This window comes from Babylonia areolata, chromosome 27, assembly GCF_041734735.1.
Source record: "Babylonia areolata isolate BAREFJ2019XMU chromosome 27, ASM4173473v1, whole genome shotgun sequence".
Classification (NCBI taxonomy): Eukaryota; Metazoa; Mollusca; class Gastropoda; order Neogastropoda; family Buccinidae; genus Babylonia; species Babylonia areolata.
Genome location: NC_134902.1, coordinates 40,758,584 through 40,777,912, shown reverse-complemented (window position 1 = coordinate 40,777,912; position 19,329 = coordinate 40,758,584). Strand labels below are relative to the sequence as shown.

Sequence of the window (19,329 nt, the reverse complement as noted above, 5' to 3'; positions counted from 1 at the left end):
GAAGATGAACATTATTTTCAATGTTACCTTGGGTAGATGAACATTATCTTCATTGTTACCTTGGGTAGATGAACATTATCTTCAGTGTTACATTGGGTAGATGAGCATTATCTTCAGTGTTACCTGGGAAGATGAACATTATCTTCAGTGTTACCTTGGGAAGATGAACATTATCTTCAATGTTACCTTGGGTAGGTGAACATTATCTTCAGTGTTACCTTGGGTAGATGAGCATTATCTTCAGTGTTTCTTGGGAAAATGAACATTATCTTCAGTGTTACCTGGGGTAGGTGAGCATTATTTTCAGTGTTACCTTGGGTAGATGAGCATTATCTTCAGTGTTACCTTTGGAAGATGAGCATTATCTTCAGTGTTACCTGGGTAGATGAGCATTATCTTCAGTGTTACCTGGGTAGATGAGCATTATCTTCAATGTTACATTGGGTAGATGAGCATTATCTTCATTGTTACCTTGGGTAGATGAGCATTATCTTCAGTGTTACCTTGTGTAGATGAGCATTATCTTCAATGTTACCTTGGGTAGATGAGCATTGTTTTCAGTGTTACCTTGGGTAGATGAGTATTATTTTCAGTGTTACCTTTGGGTGGATGAACATTATCTTCAGTGTTACCTAGGGTAGATGAACGTTATCTTAAGTGTTACCTTTGGGTGGATGAACATTATCTTCAGTGTTACCTTGGATAGATGAACATTATCTTCAGTGTTACCTTTGGGTGGATGAACATTATCTTCAGTGTTACCTTTGGGTGGATGAACATTATCTTCAGTGTTACCTTTAGGTGGATGAACATTATCTTCAGTGTTACCTTGGGTAGCTGAACGTTATCTTCAGTGTTACCTTGGGTAGATGAACGTTATCTTCAGTGTTACCTTTGGGTGGATCAGGAATAATGGGTGCTGAATGAGCCGTACCCGGGGCTGTGACCTGTGTTCTTTGGAAGAAGAGTTCAGTGTGTTGATTCTTATCAGAGGTAAATTATACTGCAAAATACTCAATGAAATGTGTAAAATTGTTCCAGAATTTTTTTTTTTTTTTTTAACATATGCAACAGAAGGCCTGATAGTGTTTCCAAGAAAACCTTTGCAGAGGAACTACCATGGATCCAATGGAATAGTTTGTTAGTAATGAATTGGTTGGTTGTTAGTAATTGATTGCGTTGTCTGTTAGTAATGGAGTGGTTGTCTGTAAGGGATGGATCGGTTGTCTGTTAGTAATGGGCTAGTTGTCTGTTAGTAATGGATCGGTTGTCTGTTAGTAATGGGCTAGTTGTCAGTTAGTAATGGATCGGTTGTCTGTTAGTAATGGGCTAGTTGTCAGTTAGTAATGGATCGGTTGTCTGTTAGTAATGGGCTAGTTGTCAGTTAGTAATGGATCGGTTGTCTGTTAGTAATGGGCTAGTTGTCTGTTAGTAATGGGCTAGTTGTCTGTTAGTAATTGAACAATCTGATTGTTATGGATTGGGCATCTGTTAGGAATGGATGGGTGGTGGTCTTAGCCCTGGCATTCTGACACTAACTTCATTTTAAACCATTTCATTTTGGATGAATATTTCATTGTGTAGCAAGAAAATGGGTGTTTGGGAAGTGCTGGTTTCAGCTGCTGTCAGTGTGATGGTGTACAGAGCCTCAGTGTGTCAATGTGACGCGTGTGGTGTGTGTTGATGTGACGTGTGTGGTGTGTCGATGTGACGTATGGAATGTGTTGAAGTGACGTGCGTGGTATGTGTCGATGTGACGCATGTGGTATGTCGATGTGACACGTGGTGTGTGTGTCGATGTGACGCGTGTGGTGTGTCGATGTGACACGTGGTGTGTGTGTCGATGTGACGCGTGTGGTGCGTGTCGGTGTGGTGTGTGCGTGGAGTTTGGTGGCTGTGTGGCGCAGTCTTCCTGTCTGGTCTCACCGTCATGGTTCATCTGTTTCTGCTAGTGCCGCATAAGAATGCACCCAGTGGTAAGTCCTCCTTTTTCTCCGCCTGATTGTTCCCACCATGGGCCATCCATCAGTCCTGACACACACACCCTGCAGTCTCTAGCCTAGCATCGTTTGTGTAGCGCCTGGCCACAAGTATCATGATGTTACAACACTGTAGCATCATATGTGTAGCGTCTGTTCACAAGTGTCATGATGTTGCAACACTGTAGCATCATTTGTGTAGCGACTGTCTGTTACAACAGTGTAGCATGGGTCTGTGTAGCATCTGTCCACAAGTAGCATGATGTTACAACAGTGTAGAATCATTTGTGTAGCGACTGTCTGTTACAACAGTGTAGCATGGTTTGTGTAGCGCCTGTCCACAAGTATCATGATGTTGCAACACCGTAGCATCATTTGTATAGCGACTGTTACAACAGTGTAGCATGGTTTGTGTAGTGTCTGTCCACAAGTATCATAATGTTACAACACTGTAGCATCATTTGTGTAGCGACTGTTTGTTACAACAGTGTAGCATGGTTTGCGTAGCGTCTGTTCACAAGTATCATAATGTTACAACGCTGTAGCATCATTTATATAGCGACTGTTACAACAGTGTAGCATGGTTTGTGTAGCGTCTGTCCACAAGTATCATGATGTTACAACGCTGTAGCATCATTTATATAGCGACTGTTACAACAGTGTAGCATGGTTTGTGTAGCGTCTGTCCACAAGTATCATGATGTTACAACGCTGTAGCATCATTTATATAGCGACTGTTACAACAGTGTAGCATGGTTTGTGTAGTGTCTGTCCACAAGTATCATGATGTTACAACACTGTAGCATCATTTGTGTAGCGACTGTCTGTTACAATAGTGTAACATGGTTTGTGTAGTGTCTGTCCACAAGTATCATGATGTTACAACGCTGTAGCATCATTTATATAGCGACTGTTACAACAGTGTAGCATAGTTAATGTAGCGTCTGTCCACAAGGATCATGATGTTACAACGCTGTAGCATGTCTGCGGGGGAATGCCAGCCTTTTCCTCCAGCCGCTGTCTCTCTTGCATGAGTCATGTGTCGTGATCCTTGAGACATGGCAACACACTGAACCAACAGTATCACTTATAGTATAACATGTGTTGCGATCCTTTGAACGTTTGATAACACAGTGAATGAACACACACAGCTGTCATAGTGTCATGTGTCGTGATCCTTGAGACATGGCAACACACTGAACCAACAGTATCGCTTATAGTATAACATGTGTTGCGATCCTTTGAACGTTTGATAACACAGTGAATGAACACACACAGCTGTCATAGTGCCATGTGTCGTGATCCTTGAGACATGGCAACACACTGAACCAACAGTATCACTTATAGTATAACACGTGTTGCGATCCTTTGGACGTTTGATAACACAGTGAATGAACACACACAGCTGTCATAGTGTCATGTGTCGTGATCCTTGTGACATGGCAACACACTGAATCAACACATATCACTGTCAGAACAACACTTGTTGTGATCTTTGAGACATGTGGCAACACACTGAATCAACACATATCACTGTCAGAACAACACTTGTTGTGATCTTTGAGACATGTGGTAACACACTAAATGAACATGCATCACTCAGTCTGTCAGAATGACATGTTTCATGATCTTTGAGACGTATGGTAACACAGTGAATGAACACACATCACTGTCATAATGACACATGTTGTGATCCTTGAGACGTATGGTAACACACTGAATGAACACACATCTGTGTCAGAATAACACGTGTTGTGGTCCTTGAGACACATGGTAATATACTGAATAAACACACTGTCAGAATGATAATGTCATGATCCTTCAAACACATGTGAACACACTGAATGAACACACACAGTGTGTCAGAATGACACTCATGATTTGTGTTTGTCAGATGATGGATGGCCCATTGTTGATTTTTTTTTTCTTTCTTTCTTTTTTTTTTTTTTCTTTTAAAGTGTGGAGTGATTGTTGTGCCAGAGCATTTCAGTACTGTGTGTGTTCTCATTTTCTTCATTTTTAAGAGCATGAAAAAGTGATCCAGACTGATCACTTTGATTTGCTTTGCAAACATCATAGATGCATGCGTGTGCTTGAGTGTGTAGCTCTAATGTCCTTTAAGCTTGGATTTTGTCAAAACAGCACCGGTTCCTTCTTGCTCTTTTTTTTTTTTTTTTTTTTTTTTTTTTTTTTTTTTTAGTACTTGCTGGTTATGAATGTGACATTTGGCTTGACAAAGCTGTGACAGCACGGTGTTGGGGGGAATGTTTGCAGAACATGTTGGGCATGCACCCTTCACAACACTTCCCTTCCCCTTCCCTTTTCTTTCCTCCACTCTCTACTCCCCCACACCCCTGTGCCCCCCACCCCCTGTTGATATCAGCATTCATCCTTCATCGTTCTTCATCACCCCCCACCCCCCACCCCCTGTTGATATCAGCATTCATCCTTCACCGTTCTTCATCACCCCCCACCCCCCATCCCCTGTTGATATCAGCATTCATCCTTCACCGTTCTTCATCACCCCCCACCCCCCACCCCCTGTTGATATCAGCATTCATCCTTCACCGTTCTTCATCACCCGCCCTCCCCCCATCCCCTGTTGATATCAGCATTCATCCTTCACCGTTCTTCATCACCCCCACCCCCCACCCCCACCCCCTGTTGATATCAGCATTCATCCTTCATCGTTCTTCATCACCCCCCACCCCCCCCCCCACCCCCTGTTGACATCAGCATTCATCCTTCACCGTTCTTCATCACCCCCCACCCCCCCCCCCACCCCCTGTTGATATCAGCATTCATCCTTCACCGTTCTTCATCACCCCCCACCCCCCCCATCCCCCTGTTGATATCAGCATTCATCCTTCACCGTTCTTCATCACCCCCACCCCCCACCCCCCACTCCCTGTTGATATCAGCATTCATCCTTCACCGTTCTTCATCACCCCCACCCCCCACCCCCTGTTGATATCAGCATTCATCCTTCACCGTTCTTCATCACCCCCACCCCCCACCCCCCACCCCCTGTTGATATCAGCATTCATCCTTCACCGTTCTTCATCACCCCCACCCCCCACCCCCACTCCCTGTTGATATCAGCATTCATCCTTCATCGTTCTTCATCACCCCCACCCCCCACCCCCTGTTGATATCAGCATTCATCCTTCATCGTTCTTCATCACCCCCACCCCCCACCCCCACTCCCTGTTGATATCAGCATTCATCCTTCATCGTTCTTCATCACCCCCCACCCCCCACCCCCTGTTGATATCAGCATTCATCCTTCACCGTTCTTCATCCCCCCCCACCCCCCACCCCCTGTTGATATCAGCATTCATCCTTCACCGTTCTTCATCACCCCACCCTCCGAACCACACCCCCCACCCCTGTTGATATCAGCATTCATCTTCATCGTTCTTCTTATCACCCCCCCACCCCCACCCCCACCCCCTGTTGATATCAGCATTCATCCTTCAACATTCAGAATTGCGTTAATGATTTCTGATTATTGTTATCATTATTGAATTATTACTGTTAAATGTAATTGCATGTTAGTTATGCATTTTTGGGTAGTTTTCTACCTTTTCTGTTTTCCTCTTCCCTCATGTCCCCCCCCCCTGCCCCCACCTCCACCCCCCACTCCCCTCTCACCCCTTTTTTTCTCTTTTCTTTTTTTTAAAATCGTTTAATATCACTGATAGTGAAAAGACGCTAAACTAAAGAACACACACACACACACACACACACACACACACACACACACACACACACTTTCACATGCATGCAAACACATATGCACACCAAAACTCACATTCACACAAACATGTATGTATATGTGTATGGATGCACGTTGTTGTTTCCATGGAAACTTAAACTGGGTAAAATATATAATTACCAGACTTTGATGCTTGAAACAGCAAATATTTTTCTGATTGCTTTGGTGTATAAAACAAGTCATTCCAGACATGGTGATGGTGATCTATGAGACATGTGTGTGACATGTTTTATGTGTCTGTCATATTGCATGTAGTCATAGCTTTGCCTGATGTCACATTGCATGTAGTCATAGCTTTGATGTCACATTGCATGTTGACCATAGCTTTGATGTCACATTGCATGTAGTCATAGCTTTGATGTAACATTGCATGTAGTCATAGCTTTGATGTCACATTGCATGTTGACCATAGCTTTGATGTCACATTGCATGTTGACCATAGCTTTGCCTGATGTCACATTACATGTTGACCATAGCTTTGATGTCACATTGCATGTTGACCATAGCTTTGATGTAACATTGCATGCTGACCATAGCTTTGCCTGATCCACTCACTTGATCCAGCGCTTTCTTTGCTTTTTCATGTGCTTTGCATGCTTGTTTTATTGCTTTCTCTCCCCCCGAAAATGGAGTATGGCTGCCTTCATGACGGGGGTGAAAATAGCTAGGCACGTAAAAACCCATTCATGTAGACAAGTGAATGTGTGAGTCGCAACCCACAATGAAGAAGATGATTGCTTTATAGACTGATGAATGATTGACCTAAATGATATATATATGTATAGTTTCAGTTTCAGTTTCACTTTCTCAAGGAGGCGTCACTGCGTTCGGACAAATCCATACACGCTACACCACATCTGTTGAGCAGATGCCTGACCAGCAGCATAACCCAACGCGCTTAGTCAGGCCTTGAGTGCATGCTTACATATTTGTGTACCTATGAAAGTGGATTTCATTTTACGTAATTTCGCCAGAGGACAACACTCTCGTTGCCATGGGTTCTTTTTCAGTGCGCCAAGTGCGTGCTGCACACGGGACCTCGGTTTATCGTCTCATCCGAAAGACTAGACGCTCAGTTTGATTTTCCAGTCAAACTTAGGAGAAAGGGCGAGAGCGGGATTCGAACCCACACCCTCACGGACTCTGTGTATTGGCAGCTGAGCGTCTTAACCATTCTGCCACCTTCCTCCCATATGTATAATGACATACATATATATGTGCAGACCATGAGATAGTTAAAAAGATAGATGAACAGATTGATGGATTGATTTTTTACATAATAAATTATATGAATCAAAGCCATCTGTTTTAATACTGTTTATGAATGCTGCAAATTGTATTTACAATGTTTGAGATTTTTTATTCATTGGGAGAGCTTTTTTTTTCTTTTTCTTTTTCTTTTCTTTTTTTACTTCCTAAATGTTTGTGCATAAGCACCAATTTACAGTGTGTGAGTATTGTATAAAGAAAAATCATGAGGAAAAGCAGTTTCGTATTGTATCGCTACAGCATTAGAGAGAGTTTCATTTTTGCCAACATAATTCTTGCCAGTAGATAAACTGGAATTAATGAAAATAGCTAATGATAATTGTTCATATTAGTGATATCAATTTTTAGTCCGATAGTTAATATGTATCATCCACATGTTGACTGCACTGAAGTATAATAATCTGTACCTGTTAGTTTTCTTTGTTGAAAATACATGGTCATTTTGTACTCAGATATGTACAAGAAGATGACAAAGCTTGTTTAAAGTTTTTGGTGCCAATTATTAAAAACCATGAAATTGTATAGAACAGTACTGGTTTTACGTGGAGGACGTTGTATTCTGCTTGAGGTTCTTTATATTGGTTTTAGCAGAGTATAAACCTCAATATTGTTGGTTTAACCACTGTACTGCACTGTCTGAGAATATGAACATGTATAGTGTGTTCATTTTGTCAACATTTCATTTGACTAACATGTCAGAATAATTTATGTCCTATCTCATCATAGCTGAGCTGAGGATTCATTGTACAATTTGTGTCACATACCCATGGATATGAGAAAATGTTAAGGGCATGGATTTCATTCATACAGGCATGACCATGTTGAATGGTAAAGGTGTGTGTGATGTGTGCATGTCAAAGGTATGGATTTCATTCATACAGCCATGACCATATTGAATGGTAAAGGTGTGTGTGATGTGTGCATGTCAAAGGTATGGATTTCATTCATACAGCCATGACCATATTGAATGGTAAAGGTGTGTGTGATGTGTGCATGTCAAAGGTATGGATTTCATTCATACAGCCATGACCATGTTGAATGGTCAAAGGTATGGATTTCATTCATACAGCCATGACCATGTTGAATGGTAAAGGTGTGTGTGATGTGTGCATGTCAAAGGTATGGATTTCATTCATACAGCCATGACCATGTTGAATGGTAAAGGTGTGTGTGATGTGTGCATGTCAAAGGTATGGATTTCATTCATACAGCCATGACCATGTTGAATGGTAAAGGTGTGTGTGATGTGTGCATGTCAAAGGTATGGATTTCATTCATACAGCCATGACCATATTGAATGGTAAAGGTGTGTGTGATGTGTGCATGTCAAAGGTATGGATTTCATTCATACAGCCATGACCATGTTGAATGGTAAAGGTGTGTGTGATGTGTGCATGTCAAAGGTATGGATTTCATTCATACAGCCATGACCATGTTGAATGGTAAAGGTGTGTGTGATGTGTGCATGTCAAAGGTATGGATTTCATTCATACAGCCATGACCATGTTGAATGGTAAAGGTGTGTGTGATGTGTGCATGTCAAAGGTATGGATTTCATTCATACAGCCATGACCATATGAATGGTAAAGGTATGTGTGATGTGTGCATGTCAAAGGTATGGATTTCATTCATACAGCCATGACCATATTGAATGGTAAAGGTGTGTGTGATGTGTGCATGTCAAAGGTATGGATTTCATTCATACAGCCATGACCATGTTGAATGGTAAAGGTGTGTGTGATGTGTGCATGTCAAAGGTATGGATTTCATTCATACAGCCATGACCATATTGAATGGTAAAGGTATGACCATGTTGAATGGTAAAGGTATGACCATGTTGAATGGTAAAGGTATGACCATATTGAATGGTAAAGGTATGACCATATTGAATGGTAAAGGTATGACCATGTTGAATGGTAAAGGTATGTGTGATGTGTGCACATTAAATGTATGGATTTCATTGTGATGTCTACTGCCATGACTACTTTTCATGTTGTGCACAATGCTATTTTGTGTATACAGACATAAATCATTGTTAGTGTTTGTGCAGGGTTACATACCGAAGTTCTCATTATGTTTAAACACATATCAGTTTTTACCATTGTTAAGTGCAGTTAAGCATGTTTCACATGGAAAGGCGCTGTATAGATTAAACAGTTATCATCCTCATTAAAGTTGTGAATGGTGTGGTGTGGGGGGTGTGGTTACAGACGTGGACATCGTGCTGACCAGGATGACCATCATTGGAGTGCTGCTGTCCTTCAGGGCTCTGGCCCAGGAGGCTTTGAATGACGTCAGTGCTCTGTCTCTCTCTCTCTCTCTCTCTCTCTCTCTCTCTCTCTCTGCCTCTGTCTCTCTCTCAGTCTGTCTGTCTCTCTGTCTGTCTCTCTCTCTCTCTGTCTCTCTCTCTCTGCCTCTGTCTGTCTCTCTCTCTCTCTGTCTCTCTCTCTGTCTCTCCCTCTCTCTCTCCCACACATCCTCATCATAGTTAATAATAATGAAAACGAATCATTATAACGCAACACATAATGTTGTGTCATTCAGCTCTGATGTCAGGTGTGATGTCAGGTGTGTAGCCATGATGTCAGGTGTGTGGTTATGATGTCATGTGTGGCTGTGATGTCAGGTGTGATGTCAGGTGTGTGGCTGTGATGTCAGGTGTGATGTCAGGTGTGTGGCTGTGATGTCAGGTGTGATGTCAGGTGTGTGGCTGTGATGTTAGGTGTGTGGCTGTGATGTCAGGTGTGATGTCAGGTGTGTGGCTGTGATGTCAGGTGTGATGTCAGGTGTGTGGCTGTGATGTCAGGTGTGATGTCAGGTGTGTGGCTATGATATTAGGTGTGATGTCAGGTGTGATGTCAGGTGTGTGGCTGTGATGTCAGGTGTGGTGTCAGGTGTTTGGCTATATGTTAGGTGTGATGTCAGGTGTGTGGCCGTGATGTTAGGTGTGATGTCAGGTGTGTGGCTGCGATGTCAGCTGTGATGTCAGGTGTGTGGCTGTGATGTTAGGTGTGATGTCAGGTGTGTGGCTGTGATGTCAGATGTGATGTCAGGTGTGTGGCTGTGATGTCAGGTGTGTGGCTGTGATGTCAGGTGTGTGGCTGTGATGTCAGGTGTGATGTCAGGTGTGTGGCCGTGATGTCAGGTGTGTGGCTGTGATGTCAGGTGTGATGTCAGGTGTGTGGCTGTGATGTCAGGTGTGATGTCAGGTGTGTGGCTGTGATGTCAGGTGTGATGTCAGCTGTATGGCTGTGATGTCAGGTGTGATGTCAGGTGTGTGGCCGTGATGTCAGGTGTGTGGCTGTGATGTCAGGTGTGTGGCTGTGATGTCAGGTGTGATGTCAGGTGTGTGGCTGTGATGTCAGGTGTGATGTCAGGTGTGTGGCTGTGATGTCAGGTGTGATGTCAGCTGTATGGCTGTGATGTCAGGTGTGATGTCAGGTGTGTGGCCGTGATGTCAGGTGTGTGGCTGTGATGTCAGGTGTGATGTCAGGTGTGTGGTTATGATGTCAGGTGTGATGTCAGGTGTGATGTCAGGTGTGTGGTTATGATGTTAGGTGTGATGTCAGGTGTGTGGCTGTGATGTTAGGTGTGTGGCTGTGATGTCAGGTGTGATGTCAGGTGTATGGCTGTGATGTCAGGTGTGATGTCAGGTGTGTGGCTGTGATGTCAGGTGTGATGTCAGCTGTATGGCTGTGATGTCAGGTGTGATGTCAGGTGTGTGGCCGTGATGTCAGGTGTGTGGCTGTGATGTCAGGTGTGATGTCAGGTGTGTGGTTATGATGTCAGGTGTGATGTCAGGTGTGATGTCAGGTGTGTGGTTATGATGTCAGGTGTGATGTCAGGTGTGTGGCTGTGATGTCAGGTGTGATGTCAGGTTTGTGGCTGTGATGTCAGGTGTGATGTCAGGTTTGTGGCTATGATGTCAGGTGTGTGGCCGTGATGTTAGGTGTGATGTCAGGTGTGTGGCTGTGATGTCAGGTGTGTGGCTGTGATGTCAGGTGTGTGGCTGTGATGTCAGGTGTGATGTCAGGTGTGTGGCTGTGATGTCAGGTGTGATATCAGGTTTGTGGCTGTGATGTCAGGTGTGATGTCAGGTGTGTGGCCGTGATGTCAGGTTTGTGGCTGTGATGTTAGGTGTGATGTCAGGTGTGTGGCTGTGATGTCAGGTGTGTGGCCGTGATGTTAGGTGTGATGTCAGGTGTGTGGCTGCGATGTCAGGTGTGTGGCTGTGATGTTAGGTGTGATGTCAGGTGTGTGGCTGTGATGTCAGATGTGATGTCAGGTGTGTGGCTGTGATGTCAGGTGTGTGGCTGTGATGTCAGGTGTGATGTCAGATGTGATGTCAGGTGTGTGGCCGTGATGTCAGGTGTGATGTCAGGTGTGTGGCTATGATGTTAGGTGTGATGTCAGGTGTGTGGCTGTGATGTCAGGTGTGTGGCTGTGATGTGTGTGGCTGTGATGTCAGGTGTGTGGCTGTGATGTCAGGTGTGATGTCAGGTGTGTGGCCGTGATGTCAGGTGTGATGTCAGGTGTGATGTCAGGTGTGTGGCTATGATATTAGGTGTGATGTCAGGTGTGATGTCAGGTGTGGTGTCAGGTGTGTGGCTGTGATGTCAGATGTGATGTCAGGTGTGTGGCTGTGATGTTAGGTGTGTGGCTGTGATGTCAGGTGTGATGTCAGGTGTGTGGCTGTGATGTCAGGTGTGATGTCAGGTGTGTGGCTGTGATGTCAGGTGTGTGGCTGTGATGTCAGGTGTGATGTCAGGTGTGTGGCTGTGATGTCAGGTGTGATGTCAGGTGTTTGGCTATGATGTCAGGTGTGTGGCTGTGATGTCAGGTGTGATGTCAGGTGTGTGGCTGTGATGTCAGGTGTGGTGTCAGGTGTGTGGCTATGATGTCAGGTGTGTGGCTGTGATGTCAGGTGTGATGTCAGGTGTGTGGCTATGATGTCAGGTGTGTGGCTGTGATGTCAGGTGTGTGGTTATGATGTCAGATGTGATGTCAGGTGTGTGGCTGTGATGTCAGGTGTGATGTCAGGTGTGATGTCAGGTGTGTGGCTGTGATGTCAGGTGTGATGTCAGGTGTGTGGCTATGATGTCAGGTGTGATGTCAGGTGTGTGGCTGTGATGTCAGGTGTGTGGCTGTGATGTCAGGTGTGATGTCAGGTGTGTGGCTATGATGTCAGGTGTGTGGCCGTGATGTCAGGTGTGATGTCAGGTGTTTGGCTATGATGTCAGGTGTGATGTCAGGTGTGTGGCTATGATGTCAGGTGTGATGTCAGGTGTGTGGCTATGATGTCAGGTGTGTGGCTATGATGTCAGGTGTGATGTCAGGTGTGTGGCTATGATGTCAGGTGTGATGTCAGGTGTGTGGCTATGATGTCAGGTGTGATGTCAGGTGCGTGGTTATGATGTCAGGTGTGATGTCAGGTGTGTGGCTGTGATGTCAGGTGCTGGAGAACCGTATCCCTTTCCTGATGGGATCCATCCGTGACATCCACCACCACATGCCTGACAACAGGGACTCAATGGTAATACCCTCTCTCTCTGTCTTTGTCTCTCTGTCTCTGTCTGTCTGTCTGTCTCTCCCTCTCTCTCTTGCTCTGGGAAAATGAAAATATATTTATTTGTATCATTGCTCTCTGCATAGTTTTCTGGTCATTTGTTCTCTTTGCAGTTGTTGTTGTTGTTGTTGTTGTTGTTGTCTCAGTGTATCGTGGTATTCTCTTTCTCTGAGTTTGGTATGCCATGGTATGCCTCTCTTGCTCTCTGTCTCTCTCTTACCACTTCTCTCGATCTCTCTTTGTCTGTCTCTCTTCTTCTTTTCCTTCTCCTCCTTCTTCTTCTTCTTCTTCCTCCTCCTCTTCTTCTTCTTCTTCCTCTTCTCTCTCTATCTCACCCCAAAAAATTGAAATTGGTTTGTTCTGTACGTAGGTTTCCAATCTCAGTGTATCTCTAAATCATCCCTCTCTCTCTCTCTCTCTCTCTGAAATTCCAAGGTATGCCTCTCTCTCTGAAATTCCAAGGTATGCCTCTCTCTCTCTCTCTCTCTCTCTCTCTCTCTCTCTCTCTCTCTCTCTCTCTCTCTCTCTCTCTGTTATCATCAGAAAATCAGAATGTGTTCAGTGGTGGTTTTCAATCTCAGGGTATCCCTGTGTGCCCTGTCTATCAGACATTGAGTGCTGTGGTTTTCTCAGTGTTATCTTCAGAAAGTGAAACGCTGTTCAGTGGTTTCTTCTATACATATATATATATATATATATATATATATATATATATATATATATATATATATATATATATATATATATGTAATACACACACACACACACACACACACACACACACACACACACACACATATATGTTTTGTTTTGTTTTTCCTTTCTTTTTTTGTTTGTTCTTTTATTCACTATTCCTCCTCCTCCTTCTTCACATTCTTCTCTGACTTCCTTTCCTCTTCCCTCATGTCTTCTGTGTCTGTGTGGCTGTCTGTCTGTCTGCTGTCTGTCTGTCTCTGTCTTATATATATATATATATTAATGTGTGTGTGTGTGTCTGTGTGTGTGTGTGAGTCTGTCTGTCTGTCTCTATTTCACCTAGCCAGATACATTATATACTTTGCCAGTCAGTAGTGAGCAATGTGGAGTGTGTGTGTTCAGTGTGATTTGAACTACATTGTTCATGCTTTTTCTATGCAGCCCTCAGCATTAAAACAACAGGTATATATCTATATATGTCTGTGTGTCGGCCATACATCGTGACGGCTCTGTCTCTGCAAAGGAGAAAGTCTGTGAGAGAAAAAAGTGGGTTGTGGAGTCAGACTGACTTTGACAACAGATGTTCATATTGTGGACAGTAGGTCTGTTTGTGAGGTCAGACTCACTTTGATAACAAATATCCACATTTCACACCATTGGTCTGTTTGTGAGGTCAGACTGATAACAAATATCCACATTTCACACCATTGGTCTGTTTGTGAGGTCAGACTGATAACAAATATCCACATTTCACACCATTGGTCTGTTTGTGAGGTCAGACTGATAACAAATATCCACATTTCACACCATTGGTCTGTTTGTGAGGTCAGACTGATAACAAATATCCACATTTCACACCATTGGTCTGATAACAAATATCCACATTTCACACCATTGGTCTGTTTGTGAGGTCAGACTGATAACAAATATCCACATTTCACACCATTGGTCTGTTTGTGAGGTCAGACTCACTTTGTGTCCACATTTTCAACACAGACCTACATTCCAAAGTCAACACCTTTTATCCAGTGGTCCAAAATGTGGATGTATCTTTTAATCAAAGCCAGTCATATTGCACACCCCACAGTTGTTTTTTACAGACTTTCTCCATTTGTCAGGTCTACAGACGGGGAGCCATGCTTTGTTTGATGACTAGTCGTGTCAGTCAGTGTCTTTGTTTGATGACTAGTCGTGTCAGTCAGTGTCTTTGTTTGATGACTAGTCGTGTCAGTCAGTGTCTTTGTTTGATGACTAGTCGTGTCAGTCAGTGTCTTTGTTTGATGACGTCGTGTCAGTCAGTGTCTTTGTTTGGGTGGCACTGGTCCTTTGCTCTGTTGTTGTGCACCAGTTTTCAGTTCCTCCTGTGGTCCTGTGTTCGGTTCTCTTCCTTCTCCCCTCCCCTGCTGTTGTGCTGTAGCAGTCCTTTGGTTCTCCCGCTGGTTTTTAGCCCTGTCAGATCTGACTGGTCCAGGTTAACTTGGTTCTCCCGCTGGTTTTTAGCCCTGTCAGATCTGACTGGTCCAGGTTAACTTGGTTCTCCCGCTGGTTTTTAGCCCTGTCAGATCTGGCTGGTCCAGGTTAACTCAGTACTGCCATGTAGCTCCCCTGTCATTCCCCACATATAGGTAAGAAATGTTAGAACTTATGAACCGAAAACTTCCAGACTGCTCAGTAACATAACAAGTTAACTGGGGACAAAATATAAAACGTCCTTCCTTCTTATGCTATCATAAAGTGAGATGTTGAAAATGTCTTTTTTTTCAAAATTTGCACACACTGATGACTTGTAAACGAATCCAGGAAAGCACAAAAAGTTTGAAACAGAATATTATACATCCACGATGGGGCCTGTTCGTCTCATTCTGTTGTCTGCCTTGTGACTGTGACGAAACTGGGTCAGACGCCACTGTTGACACGCGCTGTTCACGTGAACCAGTCACCGCGAAAATAACTCTCCTGCTGGCGAGCACAGCAACACACTGTGCATTTGTTGGTCACAGTGGAGAGTGGAATGGTCAGTTTAGGTGTTCCTATGTCATGACATCATAATGGAAATTAGGTGCCAGTCCAAAAATTAAAAACTATCTAAGGCCCCAATCGAGGTCTTTGCCTGAAACAGTTGTACACAGAAGGGTTCTGGTCGGGTCCGTTCATCCACTGGAGTGAGCAAACCCCAGTCTGTGTACACTGGCCTGGAATGGCACCAGGCAGCACACCTCCTCTGGTCACAAGCAGCCCCCACTGCGCACTCCCCCTACCGTTGCGTCATGTCATGAGTGGTGATAGCAATGTACCCTACAGATACAGATACCCCCACCCCTCCCACTTAGATTTGACTTGCACTCATCCCTTTGTAACAGACTGGGGAGTCATTCCAGACCTTGCACTCATCCCTTTGTAACAGACTGGGGAGTCATTCCAGACCTTGCACTCATCCCTTTGTAACAGACAGGGGAGTCATTCCAGACCTTGCACTCATCCCTTTGTAACAGACTGGGGAGTCATTCCAGACCTTGCACTCATCCCTTTGTAACAGACAGGGGAGTCATTCCAGACCTTGCACTCATCCCTTTGTAACAGACAGGGGAGTCATTCCAGACCTTGCACCCATCCCTTTGTAACAGACAGGGGAATCATTCCAGACCTTGCACTCATCCCTTTGTAACAGACAGGGGAGTCATTCCAGACCTTGCACTTATCCCTTTGTAACAGACTGGGGAGTCATTCCAGACCTTGCACTCATCCCTCTGTAACAGGGGAGACATTCCAGACCTTGCACTCATCCCTTTGTAACAGACAGGGGAGTCATTCCAGACCTTGCACTCATCCCTTTGTAACAGACTGGGGAGTCATTCCAGACCTTGCACTCATCCCTTTGTAACAGACAGGGGAGTCATTCCAGACCTTGCACTCATCCCTCTGTAACAGGGGAGACATTCCAGACCTTGCACTCATCCCTTTGTAACAGACAGGGGAGACATTCCAGACCTTGCACTCATCCCTTTGTAACAGACTGGGGAGACATTCCAGACCTTGCACTCATCCCTTTGTAACAGACTGGGGAGTCATTCCAGACCTTGCACTCATCCCTTTGTAACAGACTGTGGAGTCATTCCAGACCTTGCACTCATCCCTTTGTAACAGACAGGGGAGTCATTCCAGACCTTGCACTCATCCCTTTGTAACAGACTGTGGAGTCATTCCAGACCTTGCACCCATCCCTTTGTAACAGACTGTGGAGTCATTCCAGACCTTGCACCCATCCCTTTGTAACAGACAGGGGAGTCATTCCATACCTTGTACTCATCCCTTTGTAACAGACTGGGGAGACATTCCAGACCTTGCACTTATCCCTTTGTAACAGACAGGGGAATCATTCCAGACCTTGCACTTATCCCTTTGTAACAGACAGGGGAGTCATTCCAGACCTTGCACTCATCCCTCTGTAACAGACTGGGGAGTCATTCCAGACCTTGCACTCATCCCTTTGTAACAGACTGGGGAGTCATTCCAGACCTTGCACTCATCCCTTTGTAACAGACTGGGGAGTCATTCCATACCGGCTTGAAATGTCCCCCAGGGGCTGGGTAGTTAGCCATTGCTGTGGAATCTCTCTCACTCTCTCTCTGTGTCTCTCTCTTTCTCTGTGTCTCTGTCTCTCTCTCTGTCTCTCTCTTTCTGTGTGTGTGTGTGTCTCTCTCTCTGTCTGTCTCTGTCTCTCTCTCTGTCTTTGTCTCTTTCTCTCTCTGTCTCTGTCTGTCTGTCTGTTTGTCTCTCTCTCTCTCTCTCTGACTGTGGCATGGACATGTGGTCCATGCTGACAACACACTGCTCTCACTTCTTCCATTTTACAGATAGTTTCACTTGAACAAGTGTGTGTGTGTGTGTGTGTGGTTAGTGATAGAAGTCATTAATTTCGACATCTCTCCCCTTGAAGTGGTTTTAGATCAGGGGAAATAAAGAATAGAAACATGAACGTGGAAAGTGAGGGTAAGGAGTAAATTTAGCCAGTGTGTGTGTGTGCGTGTGTGTGTGTGTGATGTATGTGCATGTGTGTGTGTGTGTGTGTGTGTGCTGGTGTGATCATATGTGAATTTTATTTTCTTGTTCTTTAGCAAAGTTCCATCTCGTGGTAATTGTTGCGCACTGGTTGAAGTTTCCCAACTTTTGTGCTTGTGATGCTGTTTTCAGTCAGTGACTACAAGACTCTCACCCCCAGTGCAGGTGCTTTATTCCTTTCTTTCTCTTCTTTTTTCTCTTCTTTTTTTAGGGCATGTGCCTCCAAATTTAGTGTTCATCTTTATTGATCAATTTGAAAGTCCTTGTAAATAATAATAATAATGATAATAATAATAATAATAATAAAAGAGCAACTGATGTTTGAAAGTGTTTGTTTCTATAGACAGTATTAAAGTTGTTTACTTAAAAAATGTATGCAAACGTTTTGAAGTTGTGTTGTTGTTGTTTTTTATCAGCAGATGTTGAAAGTAAAAGGAAAGAAAAACAAAAAGAAATCATTGATGAACAGACTATGGAAACAGCAGAAGAATAGAACATGTAATTTCTGTAATCATTGTTGAAAAGAGAACACCAAGAAACCCCAGATGAGCAGGAGGTTTGATTCAATTCACTTCAACTCAGTTCAGTTCACTTCACTTCACTTCAACACAGTTCAGTTCAGTTCAGTTCAATTCACTTCAGCTCAGTTCAGTTCAGTTCAGTTCAGTTTGGTTCCAAAGACTTTATATTGTCTGCTTCAAACACAGTTACAAATTTATCCCTTCGGCTCATTCAAGTACTTATCAATAGAAAAGTATGTGGACCAGAGGAATGACCTGTCCATCCATCCCTGATTACTGTTTACACATCAACTACCGTGTAAAGGAACTACTTCCATCCCTTAGCTATCATGTAAAGTAGCTACTTCCTTCCCTGATGACCATTTACACATCAGCTATTGTGTAAAGGAACCACTTCCATCCCTTAGCTATCATGTAAAGTAGCTACTTCCTTCCCTGATGACCATTTACACATCAGCTATTGTGTAAAGGAACTACTTCCATCCCTTAGCTATCATGTAAAGTAGCTACTTCCTTCCCTGATGACCATTTACACATCAGCTATTGTGTAAAGGAACTACTTCCATCCCTTAGCTATCATGTAAAGTAGCTACTTCCTTCCCTGATGACCATTTACACATCAACTATTGTGTAAAGGAACCACTTCCATCCCTTAGCTATCATGTAAAGTAGCTACTTCCTTCCCTGATGACCATTTACACATCAGCTATTGTGTAAAGGAACTACTTCCATCCCTTAGCTATCATGTAAAGTAGCTACTTCCTTCCCTGATGACCATTTACACATCAGCCATTGTGTAAAGGAACCACTTCCATCCCTTAGCTATCATGTAAAGTAGTTACTTCCTTCCCTGATGACCATTTACACATCAACTACCGTGTAAAGGAACCACTTCCATCCCATAGCTATCATGTAAAGTAGCTACTTCCTTCCCTGATGACCATGTTTTTCAAACAACATATGTTGCTATGGCGATGTGATTATAGGCCTTGTAATCTTTTTTTCTTTTGTCTATTGTGTCCAAAATGCTGAATTAAGTGTTACAGTTCATTTTGGTGGTTTCCTTTGTTTTTTACCCAGCACCACCACCACCACCAGCACCCCTTTTTGCTTTTCTCCCTGTTGTTTTGAAAGAGACTGTGGGTCTGATGGATACATCACATGAACTGACCCTTCAGTGTGTCAGATGTATTGATCCGTGGCTGTCGTCATGTGAACAGAGAGTTCAGTGTGTCAGATGTATTGATCCATGGCTGTCGTCATGTGAACAGAGAGTTCAGTGTGTCAGATGTATTGATCCATGGCTGTCGTCATGTGAACAGAGAGTTCAGTGTGTCAGATGTATTGATCCATGGCTGTCGTCATGTGAACAGAGAGTTCAGTGTGTCAGATGTATTGATCCATGGCTGTCGTCATGTGAACAGAGTTCAGTGTGTCAGATGTATTGATCCGTGGCTGTCG

At 43.9% G+C, this 19,329-nt stretch overlaps 1 protein-coding gene and 1 long non-coding RNA gene across 8 annotated transcripts in view; both read left to right on the top strand.

Moving 5' to 3' along the window:
* Window positions 1-19,329, top strand: part of LOC143301288 (nck-associated protein 1-like) — a 95,845-nt gene that overhangs the window by 58,771 nt on the left and 17,745 nt on the right. For 2 of the 7 annotated variants that reach the window (XM_076615483.1, XM_076615484.1), the window contains 5 exons: window positions 1,953-1,976; window positions 9,237-9,319; window positions 12,479-12,559; window positions 13,730-13,750; window positions 17,480-17,512. In XM_076615483.1, the coding sequence (XP_076471598.1) occupies window positions 1,953-1,976; window positions 9,237-9,319; window positions 12,479-12,559; window positions 13,730-13,750; window positions 17,480-17,512 (242 nt within the window). The remainder of the gene's footprint in view (window positions 1-1,952; window positions 1,977-9,236; window positions 9,320-12,478; window positions 12,560-13,729; window positions 13,751-17,479; window positions 17,513-19,329) is intronic. The other 5 variants (XM_076615487.1, XM_076615488.1, XM_076615486.1 and 2 more) reach the window with 4 other exon arrangements.
* On the top strand, window positions 6,966-9,230 carry LOC143301290 (uncharacterized). Its single transcript, XR_013057757.1, has 4 exons — window positions 6,966-8,028; window positions 8,075-8,571; window positions 8,642-8,852; window positions 8,949-9,230. It is a non-coding gene; the product is annotated as an uncharacterized LOC143301290 (long non-coding RNA).